Here is a 24,447-nt window from a genome sequence, read left to right on the forward strand (position 1 = left end):
CCCCCTACCCCACACCCCCTACCCCACACCCCCTACCCCACACCCCCTACCCCCAACCCACACCCCCTACCCCACAACCCCCCTACCCCACACCCCTACCCCACACCCCCTACCCCACACCCTACCCCACACACTCTACCCCACACCCCCTACCCCTCACACCCTACCCCACACCCCCTACCCCACACCCCCTACCCCACACCCCCTACCCCACACCCCCTACCCCCACGACCCCCCTACCCCCACACCCCCTACCCCACACCCCCTACCCCACACCCCCCTACCCCCCACACCCTACCCCACACCCCCTACCCCACACACCCCTACCCCACACACTCCCTACCCCCACACCCCCTACCCCACACACCTCTACCCCCACACCCCCCTACCCCACACACTCTACCCCACACCCCCCTACCCCACACCCCCCTACCCCACACCCCCCTACCCCCACACCCCCCAACCCCCACACCCCCCCTACCCCACACCCCCTACCCCACCACCCCCCTACCCCCACACACCCTACCCCACACCCCCCTACCCCACACCCCCTACCCCACACCCCCTACCCCACACACCCCTACCCCCACACACCCTACCCCCACACACCCTACCCCACACCCTACCCCCACACCCTCCCCACCTACCCCACACCCCCCTACCCCACACCCCCTACCCCACACCCCCCTACCCCACACCCCCTACCCCACACCCCTACCCCACACCCCCTACCCCCACACCCCCTACCCCACACCCCCCAACCCCACACCCCCAACCCCACACCCCCTACCCCACACCCCCTACCCCACACCCCCCTACCCCACACCCCTACCCCACACCCCTACCCCACACACTCTACCCCACACCCCCTACCCCACACCCCCCAACCCCACACCCCCAACCCACACCCTCTACCCCACACCCCCTACCCCACGACCCCCTACCCCACACCCCCTACCCCACACCCCTACCCCCACACCCCTACCCCACACACTCTACCCCACACCCCCTACCCCACACACTCTACCCCACACCCCCCTACCCCACACCCCCTACCCCACACCCCAACCCCACACCCCCTACCCCACACCCCCTACCCCCACACCCCCTACCCCACACCCTACCCCACACCCCCTACCCCCACACACCCTACCCCCACACACTCTACCCCACACCCCCTACCCCCACACACTCTACCCCACACCCCCTACCCCACACCCCCAACCCCCACACCCCCTACCCCACACCCCCCTACCCCACACCCCCCTACCCCCACACCCCCTACCCCCACACCCTACCCCCACACCCCCCTACCCCACACACTCTACCCCACACCCCCTACCCCACACCCCCCAACCCCACACCCCCAACCCACACCCTCTACCCCACACCCCCTACCCCCACACCCCCTACCCCACACCCCCCTACCCACACCCTACCCCCACACACCCTACCCCACACACTCTACCCCACACCCCCTACCCCACACACTCTACCCACCACACCCCCTACCCCACACCCCCCAACCCCACACCCCCAACCCACACCCCCTCCCCCACACCCCCTCCCCCCACACCCCCTACCCCACACCCCCCTAACCCCACACTCCCCTCCCCCCCCGCCCCCCCGTGGCCGCTCACCCGGCGTAGAGGCAGCTGAGTGCGAGCAGGGTGAGGCCCTGAAGCCGAGTCGGGGTGAGCGGCTCCAGGATGGGGAGCGACAGCGTGTCGAGCGCCATCGTCACGTCGATCACCAGCGAGTGGAATCTACGTCGTCGACATCGTCAACATCGTCACCATCATCAACATCGTCACCATCACCATCGTCACTGTCACCATCAACATCATCATCATCAACAGCGTGTCGAGCGCCATCGTCACGTCGATCACCAGCGAGTGGAATCTACGTCGTCGACATCGTCAACATCGTCACCGTCATCAACATCGTCATCATCGACATCGTCAACATCGTCACCATCAACATCGTCAACATCGTCACCATCAACATCATCAACATCATCAACACCAACAACATCATCAACATCATCATCAACACCATCAACATCATCAACATCGTCATCACCATCGTCACCGTCACCATCAACATCGTCACCATCAACATCGTCACCATCAACATCGTCACCACCATCTCCATCGTCACCGTCAACATCAGCATCATCAACAGTGTCACCATCGCCCACGGTGGCAGACATCGTGAACTCCCCTCCCACCCTCCACTTCACACTCCACCTCACACTCCCACTACCCCTCCCCCCCCCCCCTCACTCTCCCCCCCTCTCCCCCCCTCACCCTCTCCCCCCTCACCCTCCCCCCCCTCTCACCCTCCCCCCCTCTCACCCCTCCCCCCCCCTCTCCCCCTCACCCTCCCCCCCTCTCACCCTCCCCCCCCTCTCCCCCTCACCCTCCCCCTCACCCTCCCCCCCCTCTCCCCCCTCACCCTCCTCCTCACTCTCCCCCCCCTCTCCCCCTCACCCCCTCCCACCACCCTCTCATCCTCGCACCCTCCCCCCCCTCCTCCCCCTCACCCTCCCCCCTCTCCCCCCCCCCCCACCTCCTCACCCTCCCCCCCCCACCTCACCCCCTCACCCTCCCCCCCCTCACCCCTCCCCCTCCCTCCCCCCTCCCCCCATCTCACCCCCCACCTCACCCCCCCTCTCCCCCTCTCCCCCCCCCCCTCCCCCCCTCCCCTCCCCCCACCCCCCATCTCACCCGTTGCGCACGGCCGTGGCGTCCGCCACGGTTGCGGGCATGATGAAGAACGACGCAGCTGCCACAGAGTCCTGGAAGCGGTTGATGTAGCGCAGGAAGTATGGCAGGTTCAGGCAGACCCGCAGCAACTTCTCTGCCCCTCCTGCCCTCAACACAGAACCACCACGTTCCCATTCATTGGCTACCACATTCTGATGAGCTCTTCAACCCCCCCCCCCCTTCTCTCTCCTCCCCCTTAACTTGTATTTAAGAGATTTCGATTTAAAGCTTCTTTCGTGACTGCAGCAGGGATTCGTCTCCTTGGTTCTTTCGGTAAAGTCGTCACGTAGAAGGGAAGTAATAAAATAATAAAAATAAAACATTTTTATGTTTAGATTTAAAGCTTTCGTGACTGCAGGGATTCATCTTCCTGGTTCTTTCGGTAAAGTCACGTAATAAAATAATAAAAATAAAAACATAATAAAATAATTCTCACGACGTTTCGGCCACAACGCAAGCAGCCGTCCTCAGGTGAAGAACAGGTCTGTCCGGGAAGACAGAGTCTGAAATGGGTTTCTGTGAGACTGTCTCCTCGACAGACCTGTTCTCCACCTGAGGACGGCTGCTTGCATTGTGGCTGAAACGTCGTGAGAATTGTATTTTATTATCTTTATTTTTATTATTTTATTATTTCCCTTCTACGTGACTTTACCAAAAGAACCAAGAAGATGAATCCCTGCAGTCACGAAAGCTTTAAATCGAAAAAAATACACACTGAATAACACTGGTAACAAAAAAAACTCACCACACAGAGACCCACAGACTCACCACACAAAGACCCACAGACTCACCACACAAGAGACCCACAGACTCACCACACAGAGACCCACAGACTCACCACGCAGAGACCCACAGACTCACCACGCAGAGACCCACAGACTCACCACGCAGAGACCCACAGACTCACCACGCAGAGACCCACAGACTCACCATGCAGAGACCCACAGACTCACCACAGAGACCCACAGACTCACCACACAGAGACCCACAGACTCACCACACAGAGACCCACAGACTCACCACACAGAGACCCACAGACTCACCACACAGAGACCCACAGACTCACCACACAGAGACCCACAGACTCACCACACAGAGACCCACAGACTCACCACACAGAGACCCACAGACTCACCACACAGAGACCCACAGACTCACCACACAGAGACCCACAGACTCGCACAGAGACCCACAGACTCACCCACACAGAGACCCACAGACTCGCACAGAGACCCACAGACTCACCACACAGAGACCAACAGACTCACACAGAGACCCTGTGGTGCCACAGCGACGGGGCCGCTCGGCCGAGCCAGGGAGCCGCCCGGCTTCCACCGCCGCACTGCCCCCCATCACCCCCCCCACATAAACACGCACCCGCACCCACGTAGGGCCCTCGTGGTCGGGTCACCTACCCTGAGTTTTCACCCGAGGGCCCCCTAGGGGGGTTACCCCACGGTTTTCTCAGGGCCAGGGAATTGGACAGGACCCTTCCCAGGCCAAGTAACACTGCGGCGCCGTGGGCGGATTTGAGATCGCACGACCATGGCGAGCTCAGAGAGCCCCGCAGTTAGAAACGCATACAAACACAAACACGGGTCAGCAAGGCAGATAGCTGGGATCAGGACCCGGGACGACTGATTGGTCGAAAGTTCAAAGGCCGGCGGGATCGCAAAAGAGCGGGAAATCCTAGGCTCAGGATTGGTCGAGAGACCAAGGCGGTCGGGACGGGGGCGCCTAGCCTTTGATGTGAATAGTTTAAAAGAAAACGCAGGGGCAGTAGGGAACTCTCTTCTTCTGGAGTTTGGACACGGGGTCAGCGACGAAGGAGTCATCGGGCGAGCCGCTAGATTGTCTGCAGGACGATCTGAGCGCCGCAAGGTCACCAAGGACTACAGACGGTATCGTGTTGCGCGCCTTACAACACCTCAGAGCGGAGGGTAGGATCCGTAGGAGAGGGTTAGTTCGGGGTAAGGACGAGTAGGAAAGCGGTTTAGCAGAGAGCGCAGCATAGAATAGGGCTACACGGCACCAGAGTGTGGGTTAGAAGCGCCTTGCTGTCCCGCACACACACACGGGTGGCTCGGTTGGTTAGCAAGGGCTAATAAAATCTCGAGCGTAGTAACAAAACCGTGTTGTTGGGTGTTTTTGGAACGTGGTATTAAGCGTGCACTGCATTCGCGAGTGTGTGGTCGTTGTACGCATAAAGGCCGTGGTCTCTGTACGATTGTGCGGGTACGGAGGTGTGTGCGTTAACGCCCGGGGAGAGCACTTTTGGTGTGTTGGCGTGACTACGCAGCCCGTGTGAGAGGGAGAATCGTCCTTGTCCGATATTTGTGTTGACCGTGCACGCGCGAGTGGGGGAGGGGACGAGTCGTCGTGTCGGCGTGTGCCCCGCTTGCGTGCGCTCGTTACTTGCGTAAGCTCTCGGCGTGCGTAATCGGCGTGCCCAAGGTGCGCGATCGTAACGTGGGCGGCCAGCGCGGCGCAGAGCGGCGCAGGAGTGGGTATCGCGTGTGGAGCTGTATGCGTGTGTGCCGCGCACGTTCACGACGTGTGTAACACAGGTGCGCGATCCTAACGTGAGTGGTCAGGGTTGGGTGAGTGCCGTGCAGAGCTGTGTGTGGGTGTGCGCGTGCGTGGTTATCCATGCCTGCTACGCGGGACCCCGCGGTGGAGGGGAATCCTCGGGTGACGGCTCCCACACCCTGGGTGAGGAGCCTAGCGGCGGTTCGCTTAGCAGCGGGGGGGGCGATTGATGATGTTAGTCCGGCCGTTAGTATTATCGAGGGAGGGATCTCGGGGGCTAGCGACCCCCACAAATTGGTGTCAGAAGTGGGGTACGGACCCCCGCGTTACCTCACGCTAAAATAAGACTGATATTTACCGGCCGGGGGGCCCCTTCGTGGAAGGCATTCGCCCGCAATCTCTTAGGGGCCAAGGAAATTAATGGATGGACGGACGCGCAGGCAGTACGTCAACTTAATATGAATCTTGATGGGCGGGCAGCCGATTTTGTAGAAGCGTTACCCGCGAGCGCACAGACACAGCTAGAGGAGCTGATGCGCCGACTCGATCAGCGTTTTGGCACGCGTGACGAGGAGGAAGCAAAATCGGCCTTAGAGGCGCGCCGTCGCCAACCTGGCGAAGATCTACGTGATTACGCCGAGGATGTGCGCGAGTTAACAAGGATCGCACGCCCGGGGTACGCAACTAATGTTATTGAGGAACTGGCCGCCGAGAAAATCCAGCGGTACCTGTCTCGCACGGCGTGGTGGCAGCCAGACATGAGCTGCCCACGTCTTCCCTTTAACGCCCTTGTCGAGCGCGCACGTAAGTGTGAAAGAATTCACAGCGAACGCGCGCAGCTCCGGGGGCTGGGACGAGAGCACGCCATTGCGAGCCTGCTCTCGGAAGACGAGGAGGAGGAACAGGAGCTCGCGAGAACGGTAAGGGGCCGGGAAAGAGAGCCTCCAGTGTCCCGCGAGACAACCCCGGGATGGGTTGCCGGTATACAAACGGGTATAAAGGATGTCTCCGGCCAGGTAACCCAGGTAGGTGACAGGGTAACCCAAGTAGACAACAAGGTAACCCAAGTACGGGCACACATGACTGCGCTGGAGACAATGGTAGAGACGGTCCAGGCCGAGGTAGGAGGATTAACTGGGAGGATAGCCCGACTAGAAGCAGAGTATGAGCAACAGCGCACGGGGGGAGGAGGGAGTGGGCAGAAAGTTCGCCACAGAGCCGCCACTCCTCCCAGGACGTGTTATGTGTGCGACCGTCGAGGGCATCTCATGAGGGACTGCCCCTCAGCGCGCCCGTGCGAGGCCGATGCATAGGTCAAACACTAAGCCCCCCCCTAGAGAGGGGACCACCAGGGGATGAAATCGACGTAGACCCGACCCAAACCAGCTGTAATAATAATGGCGAGCGAGTGATCCATAAACAGGTTACAACGACAACACCCAAGGGCGCATGGACCTCGGGCGATTGGCTGCGGGAGCTGGTGGCAGGGATAACGGGAGCCACGTCGCTGGTGGAAGGCCAGGTGAACGGGCAGCGCACCCGGATCCTGTTGGACACGGGCGCCGTGGCCTCTCTCATGAGCGCCGCGCACTGCAGCATGCTCGGGGTGGACGTGGGCTGCCTGCAGGCCCCGGATCGCGCGCTGCACACGGCAAGCGGAGCCGGGATGGGGTTGCTGGGGAAGGTCTCCCTCGAGGTCCGTCTAGGAAACCAGGTGTGCACACAGGAATTCTACGTTTCGAGTGTGTTGTGCCACGAGTGCATTGCAGGAACGGACCTCCTGGAAAAGTTGGGACTTAACGTACAGCCCCGGCAACGATGCGCTACGGTGGAGGGCAGCGGGGAGCGGATTCCGTTCCTAGGACAGGAGCCGAATCGCCCACGCTTCACACCCGTGGCCGCTACGCTGGTGTCGGCCGTCACCATCGGGCCTCTCGCCGAGATGCTGGTGCCAGTGGCAACCCTCTCCACCGACCCCAACCCACCGACCATCGGGCGAGGTAATGCTGACTCCTCACCCCGGAGTTGGCATCGCGATACGGGGTGGTAGGGTCAGCCACACTGGTAAACGCAGATGGGGGCCGGCTGTTTATACGTGTGTTTAACCCACACAGTACCCCGGCAATGATACGACGACGCACCCCGGTAGCCACCGTACACCCCCTGCACGCTCGCCACTCGAACGACTCGGTGTTCGCACTCTGGGCGGAGGACCCTGGCCCGCCCCGAGGACAGCCAGGATCTGGCCTGGCGAGTCGGCCCGACCCCCCGAGCCGAGATTGTTCCCCTGCAGGATGCGCTACATGTGCCTTGGGCAGCCTTACCTAAGGGGGAGGCCGATCAGCTGCGCGGGTTATTGCGGGAGTACGCCGACGTGTTCAGTGAGCACGATTCGGACGTGGGCCGGACCGACCTGGTCAAGCACCAAATTGACACAGGTGCAGCCCGACCCATCAAACTCCCCGCATACCGAGTGGGCGCGCCTGAACGGACCCAGATCAAAGAGGCAGTCACGGATATGCTACGCGATAACATAATCCAGCCCTCCGCGAGCCCTTGGTCTGCCCCGGTGGTACTGGTAACGAAAAAGGACGGATCGACTCGGTTCTGCGTTGATTACCTAAAATTGAACGCAGTCACCCTCGGCGACGCTTTTCCCATCCCACGCATCGACGACACCTTCGACAGTCTCGCAGGAGCGCGGTATTTTTCCACCCTCGATCTGGCGTCCGGTTACTGGCAGGTGGAGATGACGGAGGAGGATCGGCCAAAAACAGCATTCACCACCCCGATGGGCCTGTTTGAGTTTCGAGTGTTGCCGTTCGGACTCACTAACGCGCCCGCGACGTTCCAGCGGTTGATGGAGTTGGTGATGCGGGGCTTGCAGTGGGAACAGTGCCTGATTTACCTGGACGACGTAATAGTGTTCAGTAGGTCGCTGTCCGAACACTGGTCCAGGCTGCGGGAAGTATTCCAGCGACTGCGAGCAGCCCATCTCAAGCTCAAGCCACGCAAGTGTTACATTGCGCAACGCGAGGTGGGGTACCTCGGACACCGAGTCAGCGAGGCAGGGGTGAGCACCGATCCCGAGAAGGTGCGTGCCGTAGTGGATTGGCCGCGGCCGAGGAACCTGACGGAGATCAGGTCATTCTTGGGACTCGCCACTTATTACCGTCGATTTGTAAAGGGATTCAGTGAGATTGCACGCCCCCTCACCCAACTCACCTCCCCTAAGAACCCCTATCAGTGGTCGGAGGCCTGCCAGACGGCTTTCACCACACTCAAAGACCACCTCACCCACACCCCCACCTTGGCTTTCCCAGATTTCACCACCGATTTTATTTTGGACACTGACGCCTGCAGCAGTGGGCTGGGCGCGGTGCTGTCGCAAGTGCAGGGTGGGACGGAGCGGGTCATCGCGTACGCCAGTCGGACCCTGAGCGGGGCCGAACTGAACTATTGTGTAACCCGTCAGGAACTGTATGCTGTAATTTTCGCGTGTAAACAGTTCCGACCGTACTTGTACGGCAGGAAATGTCGTGTGCGCACCGATCATTATGCACTGCAGTTCCTCCTTACATTCAAGGAACCGCGGGGGCAGATGGCTCGATGGCTGGCGCAGCTGCAGGAGTACAACCTGCAGATCGAGTACCGAGTGGGGCGGACACACGCGAACGCGGACGCCTTGTCAAGACGGCCCGCGGTGCGCGCTGAGACGAGGGAGGGAGACGCCTGCCCGTGCTTCACGGGGGGACGCTGCCGCCAGGCAGCAGAACCCAAGGAGCGCGCGGGAACTAAACTCCCCCCCCCGAGAGAGAGTGCAGTGTGCGCCACAGAGACCCTCGCAGGTGGCACTGAGGATCCCGTCGACCGCCCGGCAAGCGCGGGACCCGCGGCTCGGGACCCGATCGGACGGATCCAGGAGGACGTCGGCTGTGCCTTCCCGGGCCTAAACGACGAGCAGCTGAGACAGACCCAGCAGCGAGATCCGGATCTGGCGGCAGTGGAGGCGGCACTGCGGGAGGAAAAGAGCGCCCTACCAGGACCCTGGAGCGGTTTGTATGCCCGGTTGTGTGTACAGAACGGAGTGGTACGGGAGTTAACCGAGGCCGGCCAGCCGGGGTGTATCTGTGTTCCTGCCCAGGTGCGACCCCAGCTGCTACGACTGGTACACGACCACCCGCTCGGGGGCCATGATGGGGAACGGCGCACCCGGGAGACTCTGCGTCGCCAGTATCTCTGGCCTAAATTGGCGCAAGATGTGGCCGCCTGGGTGCAGGGCTGCCGGGCCTGTCAGCAGTGTGGGCAAAAGCCGGCGAGGTACCAGGTACCCCTGAGGCCGTTCCGAGTCAGTCGGACGAATCAGTTGGTCGGAATCGACCTGCAAGGGCCCTTTCCACGATCCCACCGGGGCAACCGATATATTCTTGTAGCGGTGGAGTACTTCACCCGCTACCCCGTGGCGGTGGCTATCCCGGATAAAACAGCCCTCGTAGTGGCCCGGGCCTTCGTGGAAAACTACGTACTTAAGTGCGGGATCCCCGAACGAGTCATTACCGACCAGGGTAGTGAATTCGAGGCCGAACTATTCCAGGCGCTGTGCCGAGAGTTCGGGATCCAGAAGGACCGAACCACGGCATATCACCCCCAGGCGAACGGGATGGTAGAGAGGATGAACCAGACTCTGGCCGGGAAGCTTAAACGCATGGCGGCCGCGAATCAACAGGACTGGGACGAACACCTCCCCTATGCCCTGTTCGCCTACACCACCGCCGTTCACACATCTACAGGACAGACCCCGTTCCTAATGATGTTTGGTCGCGAGTCTCGCCTGCCCGCAGATCTGCTGTTCGGTGTCCCTCCGCCGCAACGGGAGGAAGGGAGCCACCCCGTGGAGCACTTGCTGGAGACCCTGCGAGGGGCCAGGGGCCGAGCCTACCCGCACGGAGAGGCCGCGCACCAGCGGCAAGAGCAGGGCGCCCGACCCCGTATGGAGCCCCCCTTCTACACTGCGGGCTCCGAGGTGTGGCTGTACACTCCCCGCGTCGGTGCCGGACAGGTGGGGAAGCTGACCACCTACTGGCGAGGACCCTGGATTGTGAGACGGCAGATCTCACCATGGACGGTGCTGATTCAGGGAGGAGAGAGGGGCCGGGAGATGGTGGTCAACATCCGCCGACTGAAGCCGTGGCGAGCAGCCCCCGAGGGGGGGGAGCCCCGCCGTCCAAGTACCCCGAAACCCCGGGGTCCCCCTACCCCCCGTGCCCGGGGGCCTCGCGCAGTATATGGGCCCCACGGAGCCCCGGGCTCCGAGGGGCCCCGGGCGGGGCCGGGGGCGACGAGGACGGCGACCCTTAAACCCCACCGCCTCTGAGTTTGTTCCCCAGCCCGCAGGTGCCAGAGACCGAGGGGAGCCGTTGGAATGGAGGAGGAGACCACCGCCGGAGCCCCAGGAGACGGAGCCGCCACCCCCGAGGCCAGCCACAAGGGCCGGGCGAATCCCGCGGACCCCGCGGCGATACCTCGTGGGGGCAACCCAGGCGAGGTGCTCCAGTCAACCCGGGACGGGGACTGGCACCCCGGGGGGCTATGTGGTGCCACAGCGACGGGGCCGCTCGGCCGAGCCAGGGAGCCGCCCGGCTTCCACCGCCGCACTGCCCCCCATCACCCCCCCCACATAAACACGCACCCGCACCCACGTAGGGCCTCGTGGTCGGGTCACCTACCCTGAGTTTTCACCCGAGGGCCCCCTAGGGGGGTTACCCCACGGTTTCTCAGGGCCAGGGAATTGGACAGGACCCTTCCCAGGCTAAGTAACACTGCGGCGCCGTGGGCGGATTTGAGATCGCACGACCATGGCGAGCTCAGAGAGCCCCGCAGTTAGAAACGCATACAAACACAAACACGGGTCAGCAAGGCAGATAGCTGGGATCAGGACCCGGGACGACTGATTGGTCGAAAGTTCAAAGGCCGGCGGGATCGCAAAAGAGCGGGAAATCCTAGGCTCAGGATTGGTCGAGAGACCAAGGCGGTCGGGACGGGGGCGCCTAGCCTTTGATGTGAATAGTTTAAAAGAAAACGCAGGGGCAGTAGGGAACTCTCTTCTTCTGGAGTTTGGACACGGGGTCAGCGACGAAGGAGTCATCGGGCGAGCCGCTAGATTGTCTGCAGGACGATCTGAGCGCCGCAAGGTCACCAAGGACTACAGACGGTATCGTGTTGCGCGCCTTACAACACCTCAGAGCGGAGGGTAGGATCCGTAGGAGAGGGTTAGTTCGGGGTAAGGACGAGTAGGAAAGCGGTTTAGCAGAGAGCGCAGCATAGAATAGGGCTACACGGCACCAGAGTGTGGGTTAGAAGCGCCTTGCTGTCCCGCACACACACACGGGTGGCTCGGTTGGTTAGCAAGGGCTAATAAAATCTCGAGCGTAGTAACAAAACCGTGTTGTTGGGTGTTTTTGGAACGTGGTATTAGCGTGCACTGCATTCGCGAGTGTGTGGTCGTTGTACGCATAAAGGCCGTGGTCTCTGTACGATTGTGCGGGTACGGAGGTGTGTGCGTTAATTTGGTGTGTTGGCGTGACTACGCAGCCGTGTGAGAGGAGAATCGTCCTTGTCCGATATTTGTGTTGACGTGCACGCGCGAGTGGGGGAGGGGACGAGTCGTCGTGTCGGCGTGTGCCCCGCTTGCGTGCGCTCGTTACTTGCGTAAGCTCTCGGCGTGCGTAATCGGCGTGCCCAAGGTGCGCGATCGTAACGTGGGCGGCCAGCGCGGCGCAGAGCGGCGCAGGAGTGGGTATCGCGTGTGGAGCTGTATGCGTGTGTGCGCGCACGTTCACGACGTGTGTAACACAGGTGCGCGATCCTAACGTGAGTGGTCAGGGTTGGGTGAGTGCCGTGCAGAGCTGTGTGTGGGTGTGCGCGTGCGTGGTTATCCATGCCTGCTACGCGGACCCGCGGTGGAGGGGAATCCTCGGGTGACGGCTCCCACACCCTGGGTGAGGAGCCTAGCGGCGGTTCGCTTAGCAGCGGGGGGGCGATTGATGATGTTAGTCCGGCCGTTAGTATTATCGAGGGAGGGATCTCGGGGGCTAGCGACCCCCACAACCCACAGACTCACCACACAGAGACCCACAGACTCACCACACAGAGACCCACAGACTCACCACACAGAGACCCACAGACTCACCACACAGAGACCCACAGACTCACCACACAGAGACCCACAGACTCACCACAGAGACCCACAGACTCACCACACAGAGACCCACAGACTCACCACACAGAGACCCACATACTCGCACAGAGACCCACAGACTCACCACACAGAGACCAACAGACTCACACAGAGACCCACAGACTCACACAGAGACCCACAGACTCACCACACAGAGACCCACAGACTCACCACACAGAGACCCACAGACTCACCACACAGAGACCCACAGACTCCCCACACAGAGACCCACAGACTCACCACACAGAGACCCACAGACTCACCACACAGAGACCCACAGACTCACCACACAGAGACCCACAGACTCACCACACAGAGACCCACAGACTCGCACAGAGACCCACAGACTCACCACACAGAGACCAACAGACTCACCACAGAGACCCACAGACTCACCACACAGAGACCCACAGACTCATCACACAGAGACCCACAGACTCACCACACAGAGATCCACAGACTCACCACACAGAGACCCACAGACTCACCATGCAGAGACCCACAGACTCACACAGAGACCCACAGACTCACACAGAGACCCACAGACTCACCACACAGAGACCCACAGACTCACCACACAGAGACCCACAGACTCACCACACAGAGACCCACAGACTCACCACACAGAGACCCACAGACTCACCACACAGAGACCCACAGACTCACCACAGAGACCCACAGACTCACCACACAGAGACCCACAGACTCACCACACAGAGACCCACAGACTCACCACACAGAGACCCACAGACTCACCACACAGAGACCCACAGACTCGCACAGAGACCCACAGACTCACCACACAGAAACCCACAGACTCACCACACAGAGACCCACAGACTCACCACAGAGACCCACAGACTCACCACACAGAGACCCACAGACTCACCACACAGAGACCCGCAGACTCACCACACAGAGACCCACAGACTCACACCCTCTGCCCTCTCACCCAGCTCCTGCAGGCTCGCCACGTTGAGGGCGGTGAATGCCGCCTTGGCTCGAGCCGCCGCATAGGGGTCGGAGGTCAGGTCGTCGCCCTCCGCCGACCGCTCCTGGGGTCAACCAGAGGTCACGCGCGGGGCAGAGGTCACGTGCCGGGCAGAGGTCACACTAATAATGATGATGGTGGTGGTAATGATGGTGGTGATGGTGGTGGTTGTGGTGATGATGATGGTGGTGGTGATAGTGATGATGGTGGTGGTGATGGTGTGGAGGAGGCTCGTGAAGGACGCTGCTACTGGGCAGTTAGAGGCAGTCGCCCTCCAACAACAACGGAGGGTGGAGGAGCGACGCTCACAACAATGAGCGGAGCGCCGGGCGGCTAAAACTCAGTAGGGGGCACAGGTAGTAGTGCATCTACCGGTCATCTCAGTCAGCCAACCCATGGCACCTGCTGGGTCTGTCCCGTGACCTCCTCCTGCACCTAGCCTGGCACAGCAGTCAACCCATGGCACCTGTTGGATCAGTCCCGTGACCTCCTCCTCCTGCACCTAGCCTGGCACAGCAGTCAACCCATGGCACCTGCTGGGTCTGTCCCGTGACCTCCTCCTCCTGCACCTAGCCTGGCACAGCAGTCAACCCATGGCACCTGCTGGGTCTGTCCCGTGACCTCCTCCTCCTGCACCTAGCCTGGCACAGCAGTCAACCCATGGCACCTGCTGGGTCTGTCCCGTGACCTTCTGCCAGCGGGTGTTCGACACTGCACGTGGCCTTAAAATGCACCTAGCCTGGCACAATCGCCGTGGCGACGTCACCACCACTTAGTGGCGAATGGCGGTTGTTGTTGTTGGTGATGATCATAGTGGTGGTGGTGATGATGCTGATGATGCTGCTGCTGATGGTGATGACGATGACGATGGTGCCGATGGTGGTGATCGCGGCGACGATGCCGATGATGATGCCGCTGCTGATGGTGGCGATGGTGGTGATCGTGGCGACGATGCCGATGATGATGCTGCTGCTGATGGTGATGGTGGCGATGGTGGTGATCGTGGCGACGATGCCGATGATGATGATGATGATGCTGCTGCTGGTGGCGATGGTGGCGATGGTGGCGATGGTGGCGATGGTGGCGATGGTGGCGATGGTGGCGATGGTGGCGATGGTGGCGATGGTGGCGATGGTGGCGATGGTGGCGATGGTGGCGATGGTGGCGATGGTGGCGATGGTGGCGATGGTGGCGATGGTGGCGATGGTGGCGATGGTGGCGATGGTGGCGATGGTGGCGATGGTGGCGATGGTGGCGATGGTGGCGATGGTGGCGATGGTGGCGATGGTGGCGATGGTGGCGATGGTGGCGATGGTGGCGATGGTGGCGATGGTGGCGATGGTGGCGATGGTGGCGATGGTGGCGATGGTGGCGATGGTGGCGATGGTGGCGATGGTGGCGATGGTGGCGATGGTGGCGATGGTGGCGATGGTGGCGATGGTGGCGATGGTGGCGATGGTGGCGATGGTGGCGATGGTGGCGATGGTGGCGATGGTGGCGATGGTGGCGATGGTGGCGATGGTGGCGATGGTGGCGATGGTGGCGATGGTGGCGATGGTGGCGATGGTGGCGATGGTGGCGATGGTGGCGATGGTGGCGATGGTGGCGATGGTGGCGATGGTGGCGATGGTGGCGATGGTGGCGATGGTGGCGATGGTGGCGATGGTGGCGATGGTGGCGATGGTGGCGATGGTGGCGATGGTGGCGATGGTGGCGATGGTGGCGATGGTGGCGATGGTGGCGATGGTGGCGATGGTGGCGATGGTGGCGATGGTGGCGATGGTGGCGATGGTGGCGATGGTGGCGATGGTGGCGATGGTGGCGATGGTGGCGATGGTGGCGATGGTGGCGATGGTGGCGATGGTGGCGATGGTGGCGATGGTGGCGATGGTGGCGATGGTGGCGATGGTGGCGATGGTGGCGATGGTGGCGATGGTGGCGATGGTGGCGACGATGCCGATGATGCTGCTGCTGCTGGTGATGATGGTGATGGCTATGGTGGCGATGGTGGCAATGGTGGCAATGGCGGCGACGATGCCGATGATGATGCTGCCGCTGGTGATGGTGGCGATGATGACGATCGCGGCGACGATGCCGATGATGCTGCTGCTGCTGATGACGATGATGATGGCGATGATGACGACGATCGCGGCGACGATGCCCCACCTGCGTGCTTGCGGAGCCGAGGGCGGGCGACGTCGACAGGTCGGGGCTCAGCGGGGAGCCCAGCTGACGGAAGAAGTTGCCGTGCACCTCCCGCTCACGCGCCTCCACGCTCGGGGGAGGGGCGGCCTCCTTCTGCTCCTCCGCTGCGGACGGGGAGATTTGGGGGCGGGGGGGGGGGTGAGGGGGCGAGATGCAGGGGAGAGAGATGCGGGCGGCGGGGGGGAGATGTGTCACGGGGAGAGGGGAGGGTGATGGAGAGATACGGGGGGGGGGGGGGTAGATGTGTCACGGGGAGAGGGGAGGGTGATGGAGAGATACGGGGGGGGGGTAGATGTGTCACGGGGAGAGGGGAGGGTGATGGAGAGATACGGGGGGGGGGGGGGGGTAGATGTGTCACGGGGAGGGTGATGGGAGAGATACGGGGGGGGGTAGATGTGTCACGGGGAGAGGGGAAGGTGATGGAGAGATACGGGGGGGGGGTAGATGTGTCACGGGGAGAGGGGAGGGTGATGGAGAGATACGGGGGGGGGGGTAGATGTGTCACGGGGAGAGGGGAGGGTGATGGAGAGATATGGGGGGGGGGGTAGATGTGTCACGGGGAGAGGGGAGGGGGATGGGAGAGATACAGGGGGGGGGGGTAGATGTGTCACGGGGAGAGGGGAGGGTGATGGAGAGATACGGGGGGGGGGGGTAGATGTGTCACGGGGAGAGGGGAGGGTGATGAAGAGATATGGGGGGGGGGTAGATGTGTCACGGGGAGAGGGGAGGGTGATGGGAGAGATACGGGGGGGGGGGGGGGTAGATGTGTCACAGGGAGAGGGGAGGGTGATGGAGAGATACGGGGGGGGGGTGGATGTGTCACGGGGAGAGGGGAGGGTGATGGAGAGATACGGGGGGGGGGGGGGTGGATGTGTCACGGGGAGAGGGGAGGGTGATGGAGAGATACGGGGGGGGGGTAGATGTGTCATGGGAAGAGGGGAGGGTGATGGAGAGATACGGGGGGGGGGTAGATGTGTCACGGGGAGAGGGGAGGGTGATGGAGAGATACGGGGGGGGGGGTAGATGTGTCACGGGGAGAGGGGAGGGTGATGGAGAGATACGGGGGGGGGGGGGGTAGATGTGTCACGGGGAGAGGGGAGGGTGATGGAGAGATACGGGGGGGGGGTAGATGTGTCACGGGGAGAGGGGAGGGTGATGGAGAGATACGGGGGGGGGGTAGATGTGTCACGGGTGATGGAGAGATACGGGGGGGGGGTAGATGTGTCACGGGTGATGGAGAGATACGGGGGGGGGGGGGTAGATATGGGGGGGGGGTAGATGTGTCATGGGGAGAGGGGAGGGTGATGGAGAGATACGGGGGGGGGTAGATGTGTCACGGGGAGAGGGGAGGGTGATGGAGAGATACGGGGGGGGGGGTAGATGTGTCACGGGTGATGGAGAGATACGGGGGGGGGGGGTAGATATGGGGGGGGGGTAGATGTGTCACGGGGAGAGGGGAGGGTGATGGAGAGATACGGGGGGGGGGTAGATGTGTCACGGGGAGAGGGGAGGGTGATGGAGAGATACGGGGGGGGGGTAGATGTGTCACGGGGAGAGGGGAGGGTGATGGAGAGATACGGGGGGGGGGTAGATGTGTCACGAGGAGAGGGGAGGGTGATGGAGAGATATGGGGGGGGGGTAGATGTGTCACGAGGAGAGGGGAGGGTGATGGAGAGATACGGGGGGGGGGGGGTAGATGTGTCACGGGGAGAGGGGAGGGTGATGGAGAGATACGGGGGGGGGGGGTAGATGTGTCATGGGGAGAGGGGAGGGTGATGGAGAGATACGGGGGGGGGGGGGGTAGATGTGTCACGGGGAGAGGGGAGGGTGATGGAGAGATACGGGGGGGGGGGGTAGATGTGTCACGGGGAGAGGGGAGGGTGATACGGGAGGTGAGAGGGGTGGAGAGATGGGGGGGGGGAAAGGGGTAGATGTGTCACAGGGAGAGGGGAGATGCGGGGCAGAGATAAGTCACTGGGAGGGAGATAAGGCAACTTCTTTCGCGCCATACGTAGCCAACCGTGATAATCGGAGGTGGAGGCTATACGGGGGGGAGGGTGGGGGGGAGGGGTGAGGGGGGGGAGAGTGGGGGTGAGGGGGGTGAGGGGGGTGAGGGGGGGTGAGGGGGGGTGAGGGGGGGAGGGGGCACTTTGTCTTACCGTCGGAGAGCGTCTTGATGGTGAGCGGGAGGCGGGCAGATTTCATCATCGCGGTGAAGGTGATGATCTCCGTGCGGTCAAGCTCACTGCTGCCCGTGCACATCGCCTTGATCAGCAGGATGAGGTGCTTCTGTGGGGTTGAGGAGGTGTGTGGGGAGAGAGGGATGATGATGACGACGACACAGAGACCCACTGTTGCTTGCTGCCAGCTTCTATAATATTGCAAGCAGCAGCAGCAGACTCCCCCGAGGACAGATTGTTGTTGTAAGGGCACTTTGTAAATTATTATAGTTACAAAGATTACTACTGAACCTTCTTGGTTCTTTCGGTAAAGTCACGTAGAATGGATATAATAATAAAATAATAAAAATGTAACGTAATAAAATTATAATATTTTATTACGTTTTTTTTTATTTCCACTCTACGTGACTTTACCGAAAGAACCAAGAAGATGAATCCCTGCAGTCACGAAAGCTTTCAATAAATAAATATAACGTAATATTATGTTTTATTTTTATTATTTTATTATTTCCATTCTACGTGATGACTTTACCGAAAGAACCAACAAGATGAATCCCTGCAGTCACGAACGCTTTAAATCGAAATTTTATTATGTTTTATTTTATTATTTTATTATTTCCACTCTACGTGACTTTACCGAAAGAACCAACAAGATGAATCCCTGCAGTCACGAAAGCTTTACATCGAAACACTATTGAACCGTGCGTGCGAAGCGACCGTGGAGGTTTTTACCTGCGAGACGGCGCAGGCCTCGTCCGGAGCCTCCAGCCGGAGGAGGCAAAACTCCACCAGGATGCGGCAAGCTGCTCCCACGCCGGGCAGGGCGGTGGAGGGCACTGCCACACAAAACACAATAGGAGGTACATATACAGAGGCACAGATACACACACACAGCCACACACACAGACACACACACAGACAGACACACACACACACACACAGACACACAGAGACACACAGAGACACACAGAGACACAAACAGCCACACACACACACAGACAGACACACACACACACACAGCCACACACAGCCACACACACAGCCACAGACACACACACAGACAGACACACACACACACACAGACAGACACAGCCACACACACACACAGCCACACACACACACAGCCACACACACAGCCACAGACACACACACAGACACACACACACACACAGCCACACACACACACAGCCACACACACACAGACAGACACACACACACACACACAGACAGACACAGACAGACACACACACACACAGACAGACACAGCCACACACACACACAGCCACACACACACACAGCCACACACACAGCCACAGACACACACACAGACACACACACACACACAGCCACACACACACACAGCCACACACACACAGCCACACACACACACAGCCACACACACACACACACAGCCACACACACACAGACAGACACACACACACACACACAGACAGACACACAAAACTCCACCAGGATGCGGCAAGCGGCTCCCACGCCGGGCAGGGCGGTGGAGGGCACTGCCACACAAAACACAGAGGAGGTACATATACAGAGGCACAGACACACACACAGACACACGGCTACACACACAGACAGACACACACACACAGCCACACACACAGCCACAGACACACACACAGACACACACACACACACAGCCACACACACACACAGCCACACACACACACAGCCACACACACACACACACAGCCACAGACACACACACACACACAAGACTCCACCAGGATGCGGCAAGCGGCCCCCACGCCGGGCAGGGTGGTGGAGGGCACTGCCACACAAAACACAATAGGAGGTACATATACAGAGGCACATATACACACACACATACACACACGCAGACAGACAGACACACACATACAGCCACAGACACACAGACAGACACACACACACACAGAGACAAAGAGACACACACAAAGAGACACACACACAGAGACAACACACACAGAGACGCACACACAGAGACGCACACACAGACACACACACACAGACACACACAAACAGACACACACAAACACAGAGACACACACACACAGACACAAAGAGACACACACAAAGACACACACACAAACACAGAGACACACACAGACACACAAGGCAGGATGCTTCACCCCATCAAGCAGGGTGGTGGAGGGCACTACCGCACACACACACAGAGACACACACACAGACACACACACAGACACACACACAGACACACACAGACACACACACAGAGATACAAACACACAGAGACACACACACAAACACAGAGATACACACACACACAGACAGACACACACAGAGACACACACACACAGACACACACACACAGACACACACACACAGACACACACACACAGACACACACACACAGACACACACACACAGAGACACACACACAGACACACACACACACACAGCCACACACACACACACAGCCACACACACAGACAGCCACACACACAGACAGACACACAGACACACACACAGACAGACACACACAGACACACACACAGAGACACACACACACACACACAGAGACACACACACACACAGACACACACACACACACACAGAGACACACACACACACACAGCCACACACACAGACAGCCACACACACAGACAGCCACACACACAGACAGCCACACATACAGACAGACACACATACAGACAGACACACAGACACACACACAGACACACACACAGACAGACACACACAGAGACACACACACACACAGAGACACACACACACAGAGACACACACACACAGAGACACACACACACACACACAGACACACACACACAGACACACACACACACATAGACACACACACACACACACAAGGGCTAGGCGACGAGGGCTACTCACGCTGCGAGCAGACGCTGGCGATGTAGTGGGCCGAGAGGGCCACGAATGAGGAGTAGAATGGCTCGTAGGCCTTGTCATGGTGCAGGATCTGGGCCTCGCTGTCACGGGGACAGCAGGGGGGGAGGGGGAGGAGGAGGTGGTGGTGGTAGTGGTGGTGGTGCAGGAGGAGGTGGTGGTGCAGGAGGAAACGGAGATGGTGGTGGTGGTGGTGGTGCAGGAAGAGGAGGAGATGGTGGTGATGGTGCAGGAGGTGGTGGTGATGGTATTGGTGCAGTAGGAGGAGATGGTGGTGGTGATGCAGGAGGAGGAGATGGTGGTGGTGGTGGTGCAGGAGGAGGAGATGGTGGTGGTGGTGGTGCAGTAGGAGGAGATGGTGGTGGTGGTGGTGCAGGAGGAGGAGATGGTGGTGGTGGTGCAGTAGGAGGAGATGGTGGTGGTGGTGCAGGAGGAGGAGATGGTGGTGGTGGTGGTGCAGGAGGAGGAGATGGTGGTGGTGGTGGTGCAGGAGGAGGAGATGGTGGTGGTGGTGGTGCAGTAGGAGGAGATGGTGGTGGTGGTGCAGTAGGAGATGGTGGTGGTGGTGCAGGAGGAGGAGATGGTGGTGGTGGTGCAGGAGGAGGAGATGGTGGTGGTGGTGCAGGAGGAGGAGATGGTGGTGGTGGTGGTGCAGGAGGAGGAGATGGTGGTGGTGGTGCAGGAGGGGGAGATGGTGGTGGTGGTGGTGGTGCAGGAAGAGGAGGAGATGGTGGTGATGGTGCAGGAGATGGTGGTGATGGTATTGGTGCAGTAGGAGGAGATGGTGGTGGTGATGCAGGAGGAGGAGATGGTGGTGGTGGTGGTGCAGGAGGAGGAGATGGTGGTGGTGGTGGTGCAGGAGGAGGAGATGGTGGTGGTGGTGCAGTAGGAGGAGATGGTGGTGGTGGTGCAGGAGGAGGAGATGGTGGTGGTGGTGCAGGAGGAGGAGATGGTGGTGGTGGTGCAGGAGGAGGAGATGGTGGTGGTGGTGGTGCAGGAGGAGGAGATGGTGGTGGTGGTGGTGCAGGAGGAGGAGATGGTGGTGGTGGTGCAGTAGGAGATGGTGGTGGTGGTGCAGGAGGAGGAGATGGTGGTGGTGGTGCAGGAGGAGGAGATGGTGGTGGTGGTGGTGCAGGAGGAGGAGATGGTGGTGGTGGTGGTGCAGGAGGAGGAGATGGTGGTGGTGGTGCAGTAGGAGGAGATGGTGGTGGTGGTGCAGGAGGGGGAGATGGTGGTGGTGGTGCAGGAGGAGGAGATGGTGGTGGTGGTGGTGCAGTAGGAGGAGATGGTGGTGGTGGTGCAGGAGGAGGAGATGGTGGTGGTGGTGCAGTAGGAGATGGTGGTGGTGGTGCAGGAGGAGGAGATGGTGGTGGTGGTGGTGCAGGAGGAGGAGATGGTGGTGGTGGTGGTGCAGGAGGAGGAGATGGTGGTGGTGGTAGTGCAGGAGGAGGAGATGGTGGTGGTGGTGCAGGAGGAGGAGATGGTGGTGGTGGTGCAGGAGGAGGAGATGGTGGTGGTGGTGGTGCAGTAGGAGGAGATGGTGGTGGTGGTGCAGTAGGAGATGGTGGTGGTGGTGCAGGAGGAGGAGATGGTGGTGGTGGTGCAGGAGGAGGAGATGGTGGTGGTGGTGGTGCAGGAGGAGGAGATGGTGGTGGTGGTGCAGTAGGAGGAGATGGTGGTGGTGGTGCAGGAGGGGGAGATGGTGGTGGTGGTGCAGGAGGAGGAGATGGTGGTGGTGGTGCAGTAGGAGATGGTGGTGGTGGTGCAGGAGGAGGAGATGGTGGTGGTGGTGGTGCAGGAGGAGGAGATGGTGGTGGTGGTGGTGCAGGAGGAGGAGGAGATGGTGGTGGTGGTGCAGGAGGAGGAGATGGTGGTGGTGGTGCAGGAGGAGGAGATGGTGGTGGTGGTGCAGGAGGAGGAGATGGTGGTGGTGGTGCAGTAGGAGGAGATGGTGGTGGTGGTGCAGGAGGGGGAGATGGTGGTGGTGGTGCAGGAGGAGGAGATGGTGGTGGTGGTGCAGGAGGAGGAGGAGATGGTGGTGGTGGTGCAGGAGGAGGAGATGGTGGTGGTGGTGCAGGAGGAGGAGGAGATGGTGGTGGTGGTGCAGGAGGAGGAGATGGTGGTGGTGGTGCAGGAGGGGGAGATGGTGGTGGTGGTGCAGGAGGAGGAGATGGTGGTGGTGGTGCAGGAGGAGGAGGAGATGGTGGTGGTGGTGCAGGAGGAGGAGATGGTGGTGGTGGTGCAGGAGGGGGAGATGGTGGTGGTGGTGCAGGAGGAGGAGGAGGAGGTGGTGGTGCAGGAGGAGGTGGTGGTGCAGGGGGGGGGGTGGTGGTGGTGGTAGTGGTGGTGGTGGTGGCGGTGGTAGTGCAGGGGGAGGTGGTGGTCGTGGTGGTGGTGGAGGGGATGGTGGTAGTGGTGGTGGTGGTGCAGGAGGAGATGATGGTGGTGGTGGTGCAGCAGGAGGAGATGTTGGTGATGGTATTAGTGCAGTAGAAGGAGGTGGTGGTGGTATTAGTGCAGGAGATGGTGGTGATGGTGGTGATGGTATTGGTGCAGGAGATGGTGGTGATGGTGGTGATGGTATTGGTGTAGGAAAGAGGAGATGGTGGTGGTGCATGAGGAGGGGGAGATGGTGGTGGTGATGGTATTGGTGCAGTAGAAGGAGGTGGTGGTGGTGGTGGTGGTGATGGTATTGGTGCAGTAGAAGGAGGTGGTGGTGGTGATGGTATTGGTGCAGTAGAAGGAGGTGGTGGTGATGGTATTGGTGCAGTAGAAGGAGGTGGTGGTGATGGTATTGGTGCAGTAGAAGGAGGTGGTGGTGGTGGTGATGGTATTGGTGCAGTAGAAGGAGGTGGTGGTGGTGGTGATGGTATTGGTGCAGTAGAAGGAGGTGGTGGTGGTGGTGATGGTATTGGTGCAGTAGAAGGAGGTGGTGGTGGTGGTGGTGATGGTATTGGTGCATGAGGGAGTAAACAACACACGGTCAGTCACCCAGCGTTGATCATTAATACATTATCACGTTCATGATCATTTATTAATTAATCATTGATGATGTTGTTGTTGTAATTAACACCACTGATATTATCATCACCATCAATACCATCACCACCACAATCATCAGCAAGACTATAATCATCACCACCATCATTCACCACCAATACCATCATCGTCACCACCACCTTTATCATCATCAATACCATCATCATTTTCGCCAATACCATCCGCAATATCAACATCATCGCCAATATCATAATTAATAATAAATACCGTCATCACCAATACCATCACCACCATCAACAGCAATACCATCATCATCACCAATACCATCACCATCACTGCCACCATCACCAATAGCCATCACCATCACCACGAAGACGATCATCATCGTGACTACAAACGCCAAGATCATCATCACCATCATCACCATCATCACCATCATCATCACCATCATCACCATCATATCAAAGGCAAAGATCCCCCGGATAGCCTTAAAAGACCTGTTCTCCACCTGAGGACGGCTGCTTGCGTTGTGGCCGAAACGTCGTGAGATTTATTTTATTAGTTTTATTTTTTGTTTAATTTATTATTTCCATTCTACGTGACTTTACCGAAAGAACCAAGAAGATATTTTTATTTCACCAGGTAAGGTCC

General features: G+C 59.9%; 2 protein-coding genes across 2 annotated transcripts in view; both read right to left on the bottom strand.

The window, feature by feature from the left end:
• Positions 1-1,640: 1,640 nt before the first annotated feature.
• The window catches only part of LOC144742045 (E3 ubiquitin-protein ligase UBR4-like), a gene marked incomplete at its 3' end in the record, with an annotated part of 30,432 nt that continues 7,625 nt past the window's right edge, over positions 1,641-24,447 (bottom strand). Inside the window, exons 2-8 of the mRNA XM_078624546.1 lie at positions 20,782-20,879; positions 18,643-18,746; positions 17,890-18,019; positions 15,692-15,834; positions 13,487-13,589; positions 2,730-2,871; positions 1,641-1,766 (exon numbers count right to left, since the gene is read on the bottom strand). Of these exons, the coding sequence (XP_078480672.1) occupies positions 1,641-1,766; positions 2,730-2,871; positions 13,487-13,589; positions 15,692-15,834; positions 17,890-18,019; positions 18,643-18,746; positions 20,782-20,879 (846 nt within the window). The remainder of the gene's footprint in view (positions 1,767-2,729; positions 2,872-13,486; positions 13,590-15,691; positions 15,835-17,889; positions 18,020-18,642; positions 18,747-20,781; positions 20,880-24,447) is intronic.
• Positions 21,585-23,114, bottom strand: LOC144742047 (uncharacterized; the record flags this gene model as incomplete). Its single annotated transcript, XM_078624549.1, has 1 exon — positions 21,585-23,114. A coding segment is annotated over one exon (1,530 nt), but the record flags the coding sequence as incomplete, so codon positions are not given.

The sequence above is a fragment of the Lampetra planeri genome, unplaced genomic scaffold (assembly GCF_965212315.1).
Source record: "Lampetra planeri unplaced genomic scaffold, kcLamPlan1.2.h2 scaffold_833, whole genome shotgun sequence".
NCBI lineage: Eukaryota > Metazoa > Chordata > Hyperoartia > Petromyzontiformes > Petromyzontidae > Lampetra > Lampetra planeri.